This window comes from Balaenoptera acutorostrata, chromosome X, assembly GCF_949987535.1.
Source record: "Balaenoptera acutorostrata chromosome X, mBalAcu1.1, whole genome shotgun sequence".
NCBI lineage: Eukaryota > Metazoa > Chordata > Mammalia > Artiodactyla > Balaenopteridae > Balaenoptera > Balaenoptera acutorostrata.
Window position 1 is genome coordinate 62,569,683 of NC_080085.1, and position 16,790 is coordinate 62,586,472.

The 16,790-nt window shown below is 46.8% G+C and overlaps 1 protein-coding gene across 1 annotated transcript in view; it reads left to right on the plus strand.

Moving 5' to 3' along the window:
* Positions 1-16,266, plus strand: part of PIN4 (peptidylprolyl cis/trans isomerase, NIMA-interacting 4) — an 86,588-nt gene extending 70,322 nt beyond the window's left edge. The window contains exon 4 of the mRNA XM_028167307.2: positions 16,176-16,266. Within this exon, the coding sequence (XP_028023108.1) occupies positions 16,176-16,266 (91 nt within the window). The remainder of the gene's footprint in view (positions 1-16,175) is intronic.
* The last annotated feature ends 524 nt before the right edge of the window (positions 16,267-16,790 follow it).

Consider the following 16,790-nt stretch of genomic DNA (forward strand, 5'->3'; position numbering starts at 1 on the left):
ATGGCATCCTCCACTCTCCTTGGGCTACCTCATCCACTCCCAACACATAACAATTCTGTCTGTAACCTCATCCTCTCTCCTGAGTTTCAGACCTATATGGCCAGATGGCTACAGGCCATGTCTTCCTGGAAGCTCGAACTCAACATGACACTGACTTCATTTCCTACCTTCCCCTACACCTGTTCCCTCAATATTCCCTGTCTCCATGAACAGCACTACCAATCCCCCAATTGTTCAAGTCAGAAACTGGGAGGCATCTTTCCAATCTACCAATAAGTCCTGTTGCCTCTACCTCCAAAATATATCTCATATTCAACTGCCACTGCCAATCTCCACTGCCACCATTCTGGTCTATGCCACCATTATCTCTAGCCTGGCTCACTGCAATAGCCTCCTGACTTTCTTCCAGCTTTTATATTTGTGCCTGTGCCTCATTGTCTCCGCACTCAGAAACCAGAGTGATCTTGCAAAAACACCAATCTGATCATGTCATGGGCCAGTCTAAACCCTTCAAAGCCACCTCTTTGCCCTCAAAATCAAATCCTGCCTTCTCACCATGGCTTACAAAGCCTCCCTGATCTGGCGCCTGACTGCTTCTCCCGCCTTATGTCTCACTTCTTCACGGCCCCTACACACACACACACACACATACACACACACGCACCCCATGATCGTCTCAAACTGAACCACCTCCACTTACTCAAATCTTGCCTCTAGGCCCTCTCACGTGCTGTTTCCTCTGTCTGGACTTTCCTTTTTGTCTCACTATCCCCTAATCCACTCCTTGGCTCTCAGGTCTCCCTCCTTCCAGAGACCTTCCATGATCCTTCTCAGCAGTGGTCCTCTGTGATGCAATGTGACACACCTTGCCTTTATCTTTAGATTTAGTCCATGGAATGTGGCTGCCTGATTACCTCTCTGGCTCCTCCATGTTCATGTGAGCTGTGTGAAGGACAGATCTGTCTTTTGCACAGTTACAGCTTCACAGAGCTTAGCAAGTACCTACATGTAGTAGCTGATAAGTAAATATTTGTTGGAGGGATGGATGGATGAATTGTCAATTCACTAATCCTAAAGGAGAGCAATGGGCACCATGTTAGTGAGCTTGAATGAGGCTGTGGGTGGGATTGATATATCCAAAACAATAATAGGGACCAGGAACCAGGGAAGAGGGGAGGTCCAAGCATGCCCATCCCAACCACTCCTCTTGCCGGCATTGCCCTGTTTCCCTCTTGAATCTGCTTCAAGAGGGGCCTGGAAATAGCGTAAAGGAATCTGAGTTACACCCAGGAACAAGACTTTTCTTTTCTATTCCTTTCCCAAATCTTGAGCAGGGACAAAGTCATGCATGCTTGGCTGTGAGATGGATGGGCTCTAGCCAGGTCCAAGAGTTGTAGATTCTCTGGATGTCCTGTACCCACTTGTTCCCCAGGTCAAGGGCATTTCTGGGAGCTCCCTGTGAGTTCCTTTTCAGCTTCCTCAACCCCCTGAAGCAGCAGAGAAACCCTCCCTACACAGATGGGTGCCTCTCCCAAAAGCTGGAATCAAGGCTCCACCCTGGAAGCCCAAGAAGGGATTCCTGGAGGTGTCGGGTGGGGGGGTACTTAATCTTAACCTCTGTGGTCCTTTTTCTTTCTTCTTTGGCACTAAAAGAGACAGACAGTAAAAACTACAAGCTCTCGTGTGGGGGATGAGGGTTACGTTTTTCTCCAGCCCTTCGAAGCCCTTGGCCCCCTGCCCAGATCTGAGTCAGGAACTGTATGTCCCAAAGAACTGGCTTCCCAGCCATCTGCTCTGAGCTTAAAGAGCCTAGGGGCCCTCGTGGGATGCTTTGTTCAAATTAGCCAAGAAGGGCAGGGCGAGGACAACACAGCAGGAGGGACCTTGGCCAGTCTAGGCCTCTGAAGGTGTGGAGGGAAGGGGCAGATACATGACACCAGGGCATGTTGAGGGCATGGCAAATCCCCAAGCAGAGAGCTCCTCTCACAGCCCAGCTGCACTGCTCCTAGAGCCAAGCTTTCCCAGCTCCCCTTCTGAGGGAACTAATGGCTTTGTGAGCACCTACTTTATGCCAGCCATTTCCCCTACAACAAGCAAGAAATGACAGTTCTCCTTCACCAGCCACGGATATCAAAACTCAGGGAGGTTAATTGCATTACGCAAGGTCATGAAGCAAGTACACAGCAGATTCAAAGAGACCAGGACCCGGCTATCAACTCTCAGCCCCTTGGTGAATGGTTGCCGAGGCTACTAGAAAGTGAGTCTCCCTATCAGTGAGCAGGTAGGCAGACTGAGGATGATGGCTGAGAGGAGATACAGAAATTCACACTCCTTCTGTGCCTGGGATATAGCTTGCTCCATTCAGGAGAAAACTTATCTTTGTCCCTTTGACACACACCATCTCAAGGTGGTAAGAATGGGTCAAGCAATAAGGTCAAGTTTCACATGAGGAAAATTTTAGGGTGGAGACAAGAAAACACTTACCCAAGGTCTCATATCAGAGGATAAGAGAACAATTCAGATGAATAGACCTGTCCAAGAAGCCAGACAGATCCACAGAAGGAAGACTGACAAGGCACCCCTCACTCCTAAAATCCTCACAGACCTGGACGTTCACATAGATTGAAGAACCAGTCCTCAGGCATAGTTGCCAGGGGGCAGATTTGGAGACCCATAGAAGTAGGGAGCCTCTGGGCCTGATCTTTAGTGTACCAGGAGTTCTCAACCCTAGAGTCATGTTAGAATCACTGGGGATCTTTTAAACAGTGATTATATTTGCAATACATGTATCTGACAAAGGACTAGTAACCAGAATATATACAGAGTTCCTACAAATCAACAAGAAAATGATTGGGGACTTCCCTGGTGGCGCAGTGGTTAAGAATCCGCCTGCCAATGCAGGGGACACGGGTTCGATCCCTGGTCCAGGAAGATCCCACATGCCACGGAGCAACTAAGCCCATGCGCCACAACTACTGAGCTTGCACTCTAGAGCCTGCGAGCCACAACTACTGAGCCCACACGTCACAACTACTGAAGCCCACGTGCCCTAGAGCCCGTGTGCCGCAACTACTGAGCCTGCATGCTGCAACTACTGAAGCCCTTGCGCCTAGAGCCCGTGCTCCACATCAAGAGAAGCCACCGCAATGAGAAGCCGGCACACCACAACGAAGAGTAGTCCCCGCTCGCCGCAACTAGAGAAAGCCTGCATGCAGCAAAGAAGACCCAACACAGCCAAAAATAAATAAATTAAAATAAATTTTTAAAAAAAGACCTATGCAGTTTACCATGTGTTAATTACACCTCAATTTAAAAAATCATGCCCAGGCCCCACCCCTGACTAATTAAATCAAAAATCTCTAGAGGTGGGGCCTGGGCAAGGGCATTTTAAAAATCTCCCCAGGTGACACTAATGTGCAGCAGTCTGAGAACCACTGGTTAATATATTACCGCCACCTTTCCCTAGCAACAAACCCTCTCAGCGTCCTGGGTCATGGAGGCTTTTCAAAGATACCCATTGGAAAAAGTCCCTCCCACTATCACCAGCAGAAGTGGGAACTGAAGGTGAGTGAGGGTAGGCACTTACCAATATATCTTGGACAGTGTTTCACATAAAAACATAAAGACACCCTGAGAAAACCACAATTCAAAAAGAGTCATGTACCACAATGTTCACTGCAGCACTATTTACAATAGCCAGGATATGGAAGCAACCTGAGTGTCCATCGACAGATGAATGGATAAAGAAGATGTGGCACATATACACAATGGAATATTACTCAGCCATAAAAAGAAACGAAATGGAGTTATTTGTAGTGAGGTGGATGGACCTAGATTCTGTCATACAGAGTGAAGTAAGTCAGAAAGAGAAAAACAAATACCGTATGCTAACACATATATATGGAATCTAAAAAAAAAAAAAAGGTTCTGATGAACCTAGAGGCAGGACAGGAATAAAGACGCAGACATAGAGAATGGACTTGAGGACACGGGGAGGGAGAAGGGTAAGCTGGGACGAAGTGAGAGAGTAGCATTGACACATATACACTACCAAATGTAAAATAGATAGCTAGTGGAAAGCAGCTGCATCGAATGGGGAGATCAGCTCGGTGCTTTGTGACCACCTAGAGGGGTGGGATAGGGAGGGTGGGAGGGAGGGAGAAGCAAGAGGGAAGAGATATGGGGACATATGTGTATGTATAACTGATTCACTTTGTTATAAATCAGAAACTAAGACACCATTGTAAAGCAATTATACTCCAATAAAAATGTTAAAAAAAAAAGAAACATAAAGACACTGCATTTTACACTTTAAAATGGTTAAAATAGTGAAGTTAATGTTATGTGAATTTCATCTCAATTAAAAAATAGTAAATAGGGTTTCCCTGGTGGCACAGTAGTTGAGAATCTGCCTGCCAATGCAGAGGACACGGATTCGAGCCCTGGTCTGGGAAGATCCCACATGCCGCGGAGCAACTGGGCCCGTGAGCCACAATTACTGAGCCTGCGCGTCTGGAGCCTGTGCTCCACAACAAGAGAGGCCGCGATTATGAGAGGCCCGCGCAGCGCGATGAAGAGTGGCCCCCACTTGCCGCAACTAGAGAAAGCCCTCGCACAGAAACGATGACCCAACACAGCCATAAATAAATAAATAAATAAATAAACCCAAAAGTTTAAAAAAAAATAGTAAATAAAAACATCAAGAGCTTCCTTTGTTGTAATGGCTGCCATTGTAAGAGTGCATTTTAATTTATTTAACCAGTCTCGTTGATGGATATTTTTTCCAATCTTTTGCTATCACAAACATTGCGGCAATAAATATCCTGGTACATGCATTTCTGTGAATATGTGTGAGTATATCTGTAGGATAATTTCCTGAAAGTGGAATTGTTGGGTCAAAGTGTTTGTGTCTTTCTCATTTTGATAGAACCTGCTAAATTGCCCTCCATAAGGGATGGGCAAACTTACATTCGCATGAACAATATATGAGGGTGCTGTTTCCCCACATCTTTGCTAACAGTGTTTTCCAACCTTTTGATCTTCACCTTTCTAACTATTAAAAAGGCATACCTGGGCTTCCCTGGTGGCGCAGTGGTTGAGAATCTGCCTGCTAATGCAGGAGACACGGGTTCGAGCCCTGGTCTGGGAAGATCCCACATGCCGTGGAGCGGCTGGGCCCGTGAGCCACAACTACTGAGCCTGCGCATCTGGAGCCTGTGCCCCGCAACGGGAGGGGCCGCGATAGTGAAAGGCCCGCGCACCGCGATGAAGAGCGGTCCCCGCACCGCGATGAAGAGTGGCCCCCACTTGCCGCAACTAGAGAAAGCCCTCGCACGAACCGAAGACCCAGAACAGCCAAAAATAAATAATAAAATTAAAAAAAAAAAAAAAAAAGGCATACCTGATAGTTTTATTTTGCATCTCCCCTGAGAGTAAGTCTTCACTGAGACAGGTCAAGGGCATTCAAGTGGAGGGCAAGGGTATTGTTTTGGAGGCAGGGAGGGAGGCATTTATCCCCACCCCCATCCCCCGTTTCTGTTCTAGCCTATTGTTAGCTTTGAACAAGTCACCAAGAATTCTCAGAACTCTTAGCTAAATATTAAGGACTCCCAAATGTCTTTCTTAGGTCCAAACCTCTCACTTGAGCCCCAGACTCCTGTACCAAGGCGTCCCTGAGATCTCACACTGAAAACATCCAAAAGAGAAGTATCGATTCCCAACCCTCAAACCTGATCTGCTCCAGTCTTCCCCATCTCTATATATGACACCACCATCCACTCACTTGCTCAAGTCCCAAACCCAGAAACTAGAAACGTTGTCTCTTCTCTGTCCCTCATCCAATCCATCACCAAGCCCAGTGGGCTCTGTCTTCAAAATACATCCTGAAGCTCTCCACCTCTCCCCACCCAACTGCAAGCACCCAAGCCTAAGCCACCTGGCATTTACCAATGGCTTCCTAACCAGCCCCTGTACTCCTATTCCTGTCTCCCAGTCCATTTTTCTTATTAGGAAAATCTAATCCGTTCTTCAAACAGCAGCCAATAATCTTTTTTAAAAATATAAACCAGATCACATCACGCCTTTGCTTAAGACCTTTCAGTGAGTTCACAATGCACTGAAAATACCATCCAAACTCCTTACTGTGGCCTGCAAATCCCTAGTGACCTGGCCTGTCCGAATCTCATCTTGTTTGTTCATTTCACCTCAACCACATTGGCTTTCTCTTCTTGGAACTACCAAGCCCATTTCCACAGAGGGTCTTTACATTTGCTATTCCCTCTGCCAGGAACACCTTCCCCTAAAATCTTAGTATGGCTGGCTCCTTATCATTTAAATCTCAGCCACCTCTCCCTCGAGACCTTCCTGTTTATATCCTTTAGAGCCCTTATTACTATTTAAACTTATCTCCTTTCTGTTTACTTCCATACTGTCTTTTCCTCCTCTAGAACATTAGCTCCATATCTGGATGTCCAATACCCGCAATAGTTCTGGCACATAGTAGGTGCTTAAAAAATGTTTGGAATGAATGAATAGTTCAACAGTGCTTTCTTGTTTTCAAAGCCTTCTCTTGGTCAGGATCTCAGATTTAGATACAGAGGAGGCGATTGGAGAAGGAAGGGTTGTTTTTCATCTCCTTGGAAGGAACAAAACTGATTTTAAGGACTTTAAGGTCTGCGTCTATCCAAATAATTAGCAAAAGTCTTATCTATTCCCTGACTAAATCTCTCTTTGGAAACACTCAGGGAGCCTCCTTTGAATTATCGCGTGTCATTGCAGGCAATAAAACGTCCTTTCTTTGTCAATATTCTCTGCTTCAAATTTGTCACTAATTCCAGCTGGCCTCGTCCCAGCCCATCTGAATGACCGAAAGGCAGAGTGAATACAATTTAATCAGTGGCTTGGCCCCCGCGGGATGAGCTGGCAGTATCTCTGTGGGCCTCATCGCCAAAAGGTGTTCAGGGGCCCTGATTTTTGCACTGAACAAAGGCGGGCCAGCAGGGCCCTCGCTCCTGCGGCGGCGGGGGAATCTGGCAGGCGCTGGCTCCGGGCGGGGGCGAGGCGGCAGGGGGAGCCGCAGAAAGGCGGGGAGAAATAAATGGGAAAGGAGACAATCCCACAGAGAAGAATAATCATTGTTCTCATAACCGGCCCTCGATTTACAGTTGTACAAACTGTTCCAGCCATTATCTTGTTTCTGCCCCACGACAGCCCGCGTGCGGGTTAGTATAACATCCGGTGGTAGCAACGGGGAAAACGAGGCTCCGGGAGGCCGGCCTGGGAGTGCGGCTGTGCCCCCGGCCCTGCTGGCCACCCGGAGCCCGGTGGCGCCGGGGCCGTTGCTATGGCATTTCTGGATTGTCACAAGTGCCCAGGAAGCATACAAATCGACCTGCGTGAGACACAGCCCTGGGCAAAACAACTTCCAATTTACTCGCAATAATTACCACCCCCAGATAATCGCCTGTACCCGGGCGGGCGCGGAGGGCTTGGCTGGGGGAAGGGAGGGAAGAGGCAAGGGAGGGAGGGAGGGAGGCCGGGCGGAAGTGGCTGAGCCGAGGTTGGGGTTTGGGGCGGGGTGGGGGAAACAGAGAGGGAGTCTTCCTGCACTCGGTACTGAGGAGGGTACTGAGGAGGGCTCTGTCCTGCGCCCATTGAAGAAAAACACACAACCTAACAGTTTCAAGTTAAGTTTGGGGGGATGGGGGTGGGGGTGGGGGGGGAGGGGGACCTTACTGAGGACTGTAGCCCGGGAGTCAGCCTCTCACATGGCTCTCAGGAGCTGCTCCTAAAGAGGTAGGGGAGGGGCCAGGATACACAGGAATTTTTTTTTTTTTTTTTGCCTGGGAAATACATAATGTCAAGCATACATCTTGGGAAAAGTTACTGCTAGTCATGAGGATCAGCTATCTCGGTTAATTATTTTAGTGCTTTTTCTACGTATGAGTAGATGCAAGAGTCTGAGGTCATTGAAATTCTTCCTTAGATATGCATCTTAACTATCTAAGGCCAGTCAGTATCCAAAGCAAAGGAATGTTTTCTGGTTTTCTCCATCTGAATTCCCCTCAGGGTGCACCTTGAAGGGATGCATGTGGGGGGAGGCTGCAGTGGCTTATGGCTTGATGGCGGCAACATTTGATGTTTACTGGAATGGCAGGCAACATTCTTTGTCCGCACCTGTTTGGTTCTGGAAGCTCAACATTCTGGATGGATCATATCAAGGCATTTCATTCAATATGTACTGGGCACTTTTAGTGGTGGGCACTTTGCCTGGCATTAGGGCTGCAAAGGCCATTCTGTGGTGCAGTATGTCACAGACTCCTGGGAGACACACACACACACCCACACACATACACAAGACACACAAACAAGGTACAATTATAAGGGCCATTATTCATTCAACATATATTTATTAAGTACCAGGCATTGTGCTGAGGATACAGCAGTGAACAAAACGGACAAAAATCCCTGCCTTCATGAAGTTTACGTTGGCATGGAGGGAGACCAACAATTTTTTTCTTAAATAATGAAAGTATACTGTTGGTTGGTGTATTTGTCTGGGTTCTCCAGAGAAACAGAACGAATAGGATGTGTATACATACATAAAGAGATTTACTATAAGGAATTGGCTCACGCAATTTTGGAGGCTTGAGAAGTCCAAGACGTGCAGTGGGCAAGCTGGAGCCCCAGGAGAGCCAATGGTATAGATAGTTCCAGTCCAAGTCCAAGTCCAAAGGCAAGAGGGAACTGATATCCCTCACCGCAGAGAGAAAGAATTTCTTTCTTCCTCAACCTTTTATCATATTCAGGCTTTCAATGGATTGGGTGAGGCCCATTCACATTGGAGAGGGCAATCTGCTTTTCTCAGGTCTACCGGTTTCAAATGTTAATCTCATACAGAAACACCCTCACAGACACACCCAGAGATAATGTTTAGCTAAATATCTGGGCACCCCATGGCCCAGTCAAGTTGACACATAAAATGAGCCATCACAGTTGGTGATAAGTGCAAACAAGGGAGAAAAATAAAACAGGCAAGTAGGAACAGGAAGCGTTGGTAGGGCAGGGGTGGAAAATTTTAAACAGGGTGATGGTGAAAGTCTCACTGAGAAGGTATCATTTGAATGAAGACTTGAAAGAAGTGAGGCAGCAAGCTGTGCAGATTTCCAAGAATGTTCCAGGCAGAAGAAACAGTATGTACAAAGGCCCTGAAACAAGACCATGTCTGGTGTATCCAGAGGAGCAGCAGTGAGTCCAGAATAGCCAGAGCAGAGTGAGCAAGGGAAAGAGGGTTAGGAGAGAGGCAGAAACAGAGCACACAGGCCATGTAGGCCAACATAAGGACGGACACTGTAAGTGAAACAAGAGCCAGGGCAGGATTTTGAGTTGAAGACACATGATTTGACTTGTGTTTTAATGGGCTCCCTCTAGCTTCTGTGTGATAAATAGACTGTGTGTGTGTTGAGGCGGAGGGTGGTGAGGGGCAAGCGTGAAGCAGTTAGGAGCACGGTTGGGGGGGGGGCAAAGGAGCAGTTAGGGTACCACTGTAGTAATCCAGGTGAAAGATGATGGGAGCTTAGACCAGGTTGGTGCCTGTGGAGATGGTGAAGTGGTAGATTCTGGATATACTTTGAAGGTAGAGCCAATGGGATTTGCTGATGGATTGGACATGTGGTAGGATAAAAAGAAAGGAGTTGAAGGTGATCAAGGAGGAACATGTCCTGGGACAGGCAGTGTGGTATAATCCGGAGAGAGTTCAAGTTCATAGGGACTTGGGAGTTAAATTGTGCTAGATCCCTGCCCTTCTCGGCTGTGAGACCTTGCGCAGGTTGCTTTCCATCACTGAACCCGGGTTCCTTTACCTGTAGAACCTCACAGGGCTGCTGTGAAGATTGAATGAGGTGAGGTATGTAAAACCCCCAGGGCTACAGCTGGCACAGAGTATGTGCTCCCTGAGCACTTGCCCCTCTGCCCTTCCCTTTCTGGGGAAGCTGAAGAAGCTTCATAGGAGGGCCAACCAACATTGGAGGGGACTGTAAGGATGAGTGGGGCTTTGTTAGGAGGAAAAGAGGGGCAAAGGGATTCATCCTTCACAACAGGCAGGGTGACATGGAGCCAATGGCCAGGCAGGCCTTAGTGGACGTCCTACGGTGGGGAAAGCTGCAGGAGGACAGGGAGCATGTGGGCATAGAAAGAGTGTGAGGGAAAGAAAGTCATGTGCGAGGAAACGGGCCCCAACAGGGAGTTGTGAGAGGATGGGAGGCCAACCTTCTTCCTCCCTGGCTCTGCCTTGGGCCAGCCTCGGCCCAGAGGATCTTTGAAACCTTCTGAATTAAGGGATGAAGCTGGTTGGAGCTATGGCACATAAATTCCCATATGGTGAGGGGTAGTGAGCTCTGCGCTGTGGGGAGTCACATGACAAACATCTGGCTTGGCCACTGACCAGGACAGCCCGCCCCTCCCACCCCAGTGGTACACATACTGATTGTGAACATATGGCCCCAAGGAGGGGGCTTTCCAAAAGAGCCATCTTTGCCTTCTGCCTGAATCACCCTGGCCTGGGGCCTACCACCAGGGCCTCCTTACTCCCTTACTCCTTGCATGAAAACATGAATTCCCCTTACATGGGACCAATAGGCCCATGCCGAGGAACTCCCCTCCAGAACCACAAACGCCAACCCTCCACTTCATGGGAGGCTCGGGCAACAGACTGCCTGGGTTTCCATCCAGCCCCATCCCTATTCATTGTGTGAACTTGGGCCAAGACTCTTGACCTCTCTGAGCCTTATTTTCTACCTCTACAAAGAAAGATATAAATGACACCTCCCTCGAAGGCTTGAGGAGAGGCTCAAATGGGATTATATGAGACTATGATCCAGAGGCTCTAACTACTGAAAAGATGTAGATTCTACCTGTAAACCACCCCCCCCACCACCAAATCTACACTCAATACTACTGCTATCAGTAGGTGATTCAGAGTAGAACTTATCACAGAATGTAAAAAGGGAAAATCCAACCAAGTTTGGTTTTTTCCTGTGATGACTCCTTTGATGGAGTCTCTTGAAATATCAGCTATCATATTCTTTCCTCAAACACTTCTGTTGTTGTTCCTGCTATACGAATGCCCTAAGCATTTTTTTAAACATTTTTAAAAATTAATTTATTTTTGGCTGCGTTGGGTCTTCGTTGCTGCGCGCCGGCTTTCTCTAGTTGCGAGGAGCGGGGGGCTACCCTCTTCACTGCGGTGCGCGGGCTTCTCATTGCGGTGGCTTCTCTTGTTGCAGAGCACAGGCTGTAGGCGTGCGGGCTTCAGTAGTTGTGACGTGTGGGCTCAGTAGCTGTGGCTCGCAGGCTCTAGAGTGCAGGCTCAGTAGTTATGGCACACGGGCTTAGATGCTCCGCGGCATGTGGGATCTTCCTGGACCAGGGTTCGAACCCGTGTCCCTTGCATTGGCAGGTGGATTCTTAACCACTGCACCACCAGGGAAGTCCTGCCCTAAGCATTTTTATTGAGCAATTGGGCCCTGGAGAATTTGGATTTGGAAATTGTAATGGGTCAGATACATTCTTGTTGGCCAGGATCAGCTAACATTCAATAGAGTTTACTACCTGCCAGGGAATATTCTAGTTCATTTATTTTAAAATAAATTTATTTATTTATTTATTTTTGGCTGTGTTGGGTCTTCGTTGCTGTGCATGGGCTTTCTCTAGTTGTGGTGAGTGGGCGCTACTCTTTGTTGTGGTGCGCAGGCTTCTCATTGCGGTGGCTTCTCTTGTTGTGGAGCACGGGCCATAGGCACATGGGCTTCAGTAGTTGTGGTGCGCAGGCTCAGTAATTGTGGTGCAGGGGCTCAGTAGTTGTGGCTCATGGGCTTAGTTGCTCCACGGCATGTGAGATCTTCCTGGACCAGGGCTCGAACCCATGTCCCCTGCATTGGCAGGCAGATTCTTAACCACTGTGCCACCAAGGAAGTCCCTGTTCTAGTTCATTTTATCCTCACAACAAACGCTATGAGGTTGGTACAATTATTATCCCTTTTTACAGATGGGAAAGCTGAGAATCGCGTTAGGGGGTAAATTGACTTGCCCAGTGTCACACAGCTAGTGAATGTTGGTGGAGGTTTTGAACGCAGGCAGTCTTGCTGTAAAGGCCATATGCTTAAAAACAAGGTCCCACTGTATAGCACAGGGAATTATATTCAATATCCTGTAATAAACCATAATAGAAAAGAATATGAAAAAATATGTATATATGTATAACTGAATCATTTTGCTGTACACCAGAAACTAACAAACACAACACTGTAAATCAACTATACTTCAATTAAAGATTTAAAAAATAATAAAAATAAATTTTAAAAAAGAGAGACTGGGACTTCCCTGGTGGCACAGTGGTTAAGAATCAGCCTGCCAGTGCAGTTGACATGGGTTCGAGCTCTTATTCAGGAAGATCCCACATGCCGTGGAGCAACTAAGCCCGTGTGCCACAACTACTGAGCCTGTGCTCTAGAGCCTACAAGCCACAACTACTGAGCCCGCGTGCCACAGCTACTGAAGCCTGCGCACCTAGAGCCCGTGCTCTGCAACAAGAGAAGCCACCGCAATGAGAAGCCCGCGCACCGCAATGAAGAGTAGCCACTGCTCGCCACAACTAGAAAAAGACTGCACGCAGCAACGAAGACCCAACGCAGCCAAAAATAAATAAATTAATTAATTAATTTAAAAAACAAAAAAGAGAGAAACTGAGCTATTTTTTAAAAAAGGCCTTATGCTAAACCACTATGCTATACTGTCTCTTCAAACAGTTGGATCAAACCCTTGCCACACAGGTGAGAGCCTTGTATCCCAAGGTGGACTGGGATGGGTTGAGGGAGTGGGATTGGCTCTCAGTAGCCCCCCCCATGGCTGAAGACCCAGGCCCCCAGCCCTCATCCTTGCTACAAAATACATGAGTGCTCAAATTGGCAATGGGGCTGCCCAGTGTCCCTCTTTGCGGAGGCATCTATAATTGAGAGAGAGGTTTGAACTAAATACCTTCCAAAGGTCCTTTCAGTTCAAGAAGTTGAAGTCTCTAATCTACCTCAGGTCTGCCCGCTGTCTCCTCCCAGAGAAGCAAGCCAACTCTTCGCTGTTCCCTGCAGGCCCTTTACCCTTGGTTCTTCTACAAACGGTTTGGGTACATCTGCCCTTGCCTTGCTCACTGTGTGCACCTGGGAGACCTCATCCCTCCATGGCTGATGCCTTCTTTTTCCTGATGCCTGATCCACACCTCTTCTCTGGGCTCCAGAACCATCTCTCCAGCTGCCTCTTGGACCACTTGGTGCTCTCCCTGCAGTGTGAACTGCATGGGTGTCTTCTTCCCTGAAACCTCTTCCTCCTCTCGTGCTCCTCTTCTCGAGGAACGGCTCCTCCATTTATCCATTTGCTTAAGCCAGAGCCCCAGGAGGCATCCTCAAAGTTTTCCTTGCCCTCACTCCCCACATCCCATCAGGCACCAGGGCCTGTCAATGTTACCTCCTACATATTTCATGAATCCACTGCCTTCTCTGCATCCCTACCACCACCTCCCCAGTCCAAGCCATCACCATTTGAGAGAGGGAGTAGAAAGCAAAGCCTTCCCCTGCCCTCTCTGCCTCTATTACCTCCCTTCCAGTCCATCTTCCACCCCGCAGCCAGGGTGAGCTTTTGAAAACAAAATCTGGGTGTCTCTTCTCTGCCCAAAACTCTTCTATGACTTTCTCTTAAGATTTAAGTCCAGGATTTCCCTGGTGGAGCAGTGGTTAAGGATCCGCCTGCCAATGCAGGGGACACGGATTTGAGCCCTGGTCCGGGAAGATCCCACATGCCGCGGAGCAACTAAGCCCGTGTGCCACAACTACTGAGCCTGCGCTCTAGAGCTTGCAAGCCACAACTACTAAGCCCGCGTGTCACAATTACTGAAACCCGCACGCCTAGAACCCATGCTCCACAACAAAAGAAGCCACCACAATGAGAAGCCACTGCACCTCAAGAAGAGTAGCCCCCGCTCGCTGCAACTAGAGGAAGCCCACGCACAGCAACGAAGACCCGATGCAGCCAAAAATAATAAATAAATAAATTTTTTTTTTTTTTTACTGTGCTAAATTATTATAATTTGGGATTCTTTTTTTTTTCCCACACACACACACACACACACTGTATTTTATTTTTACAAGAGATAAATAGACTGACACCAAGCATTGTACATGTACATTGTAAATAAATAAATAAATTAATTAATTAATTAAAAGATTAAGTCCAAATTCCTATACACGTGTGATGAGGCACTGTGCTATTAGGCAAGCCATTTTCCAGGATAGGTTCTGGAGCCTATATACATGTTTTTAATTGAAGTACAGTTGACTTACAATGTTGTGTTAATTTCAGGTAGACAGTACAGTGATATATATATATATACACATAAAATTATATATTCTTTTTCAGATTCTTTTCCCTTATAGGTTATTATAAAATATCGGGTATAGTTCTCTGTGCTATACAGTAGATCCTTGTTGTTTATCTATTTTATATATAGTAGTGTGTATATGTTAATCCCAAATTCATAATTTATGCTTTCTGGAGTCGATATTAAACCTCGATCCTGATGTCAAACCAGCCACCTAATAGCGAATGTGACTTTCAGTACACTTCTTAAACTCTCTGACCTGCAGTTTTCTCATTTGTAAAGTAGGACAATAGCAGCACCTACCTGGTAGGCTTGTTGTGAGACTGACAGAAGGTAGTGTGTGGAACGCACTGAGCTCCGTGCCCTGAGAAGATGTGCTTTAGTCATTCACTGCAAGTGAGATCTTATGATTATACACTTAGCAGTATCAGTCATATAAACTATTATTGATTGAATCAAGTAATGATTAATAATTACGATTAATAACATCGTGGATCTTCTTATATTGTATTAGACATTATTATTATTATATTACTTTGGATTTTATGATTCTCTCTCCAGGCTCACATCTCACAACCCCCCCACCACATCTTTTCCCTTCTTTTCATTGCCACGAACTCTCGCCCCCCCCGCCCCCCCACCCCCAGGTTTTTCACTCTCTCCCTGGAAAGTTTTTTTTTTTTTAAATTGTGTTGAAGTATAGTTGATTTACAATATCGTGTAAGTTTCAGGTGTACAGCACAGCGATTCAGTTATATATATAAATATATATATATATTCTTTTTCAGAATCTTTTCCATTATACGTTATTACATAATATCAAGTTTAGTTCCCTGTGGTATACAGTAGGTCCTTGTTGATTATCTAACCCTGGAAAGTTCTTCCCGTCCTCTGGTTCCTCCAGCCCCTTTTTCTATTGCTAAGTCCCTTCCGTTGTCAGCGCAGGCATCGATTCCCCTGGGAAGCCTTCCTAGACCCTCCCCCAGACCACTGTAGATGGCTTTTCTATGGGTCCCCAGAGCACCCTGTGCTTCCCTTCTCAAAGCATCCATCACACCATATTTATAAACATTTACTTGTCAGGCTCCTGGAATTAGGCCATCAGTTTGGGGAGGAGTTCTGTGTCTCATTCACCACTATATTCCAATCTCTTAGCACTGTTGTGCACATAGTAGTTGTCCAGTAAATGTTTGCTGAATGAACAAAAGACTGGCCTGGCAGCAATCCTCCCCCACACCACTCCTACCCACCTCCCAAGGCCCTGAGCCAAACCTCTTCAAAACCAACAGCTGTTAACTGAGCACAGAATCAGACTGAACCCAAGTGGGTGGGTTGACCACCTGGTCATGCCAAGAACTTTCTATCTCTGCCCTAGAGGTATTTCTGTCCTTGGGTTCATAAGCCTCTCACTCCCTGTGGGCTTAGTAAAGGTGTGGATGTTAGTGGTAGGGAGTGATTTAGGGCAAGTTGACTCACCTCCCTGAACTTTATTTTTGTCATCTGTAAAATGATGAATAAGGCCCACTTGGCAGGGTCATCATGGAGATTCACTGAGGTAACACACAGAGGTGCTTTGTAAACTGCAAAGTACTGCATGTAGCACTTGATGATGATCAAACACAGAAAATGGGTCACTCTTTGGCTCAACTCTTTTCAAGACCTCCTGTAGACAAGGGCCCTCCTGCTTATACAGCATTATCTCCAGAAATCAGGTTACAATTGATTGACATTATTGCTTTCTTTATATTTGGCACATTCCCAGCCTGTGGCAACACGCTGGTCACCATAGAGACCTGAGAAGCAGCCTTGTCTCATTGGTACCACATTTACAAACCAACCCTTAAAGTGGATTATTTTGCAGATGGCTGATCTCATCTATTCATTGTTGATTGTATTAGTTCCAATTTGAGAAAGTGACATTTTCTGACCTTGTCCCCTTAAGCACAAGCAAAAACTGTGGCTTTTTTTTTTAATGAAAAAGTACAAGGTGTGCAGTAAGGATACAAGACAGATGGAGGGAAGGGCTTGTAGAGGAACTGCAAGATATACCTCTCATTCATTCATTCATTCAGCACTCACAATGTGCCAGTTACTGGGCTAGATACTGGGGATACAGTGGTGAGCAAGATTAGCCTTTAGGACCTCACAGTCTCCTGGAAAAGACAGACAATTATAATACAGTGTAGTAAATTCCATGATGAGAAGAACAGGGAAATGGTGGGCCGTGGTCCCCTACACTTCCCAGAGGTTTCCCAGAGGAAGCAACATCTCAGCTGAGACTGGAAGGATGGGTGAGAGTCCGCCAGAAAAAACAGATAGGGGAGGGGCATGCAGGAGAATGGAGCGAAAAACAAAATGTTCCTGGAAG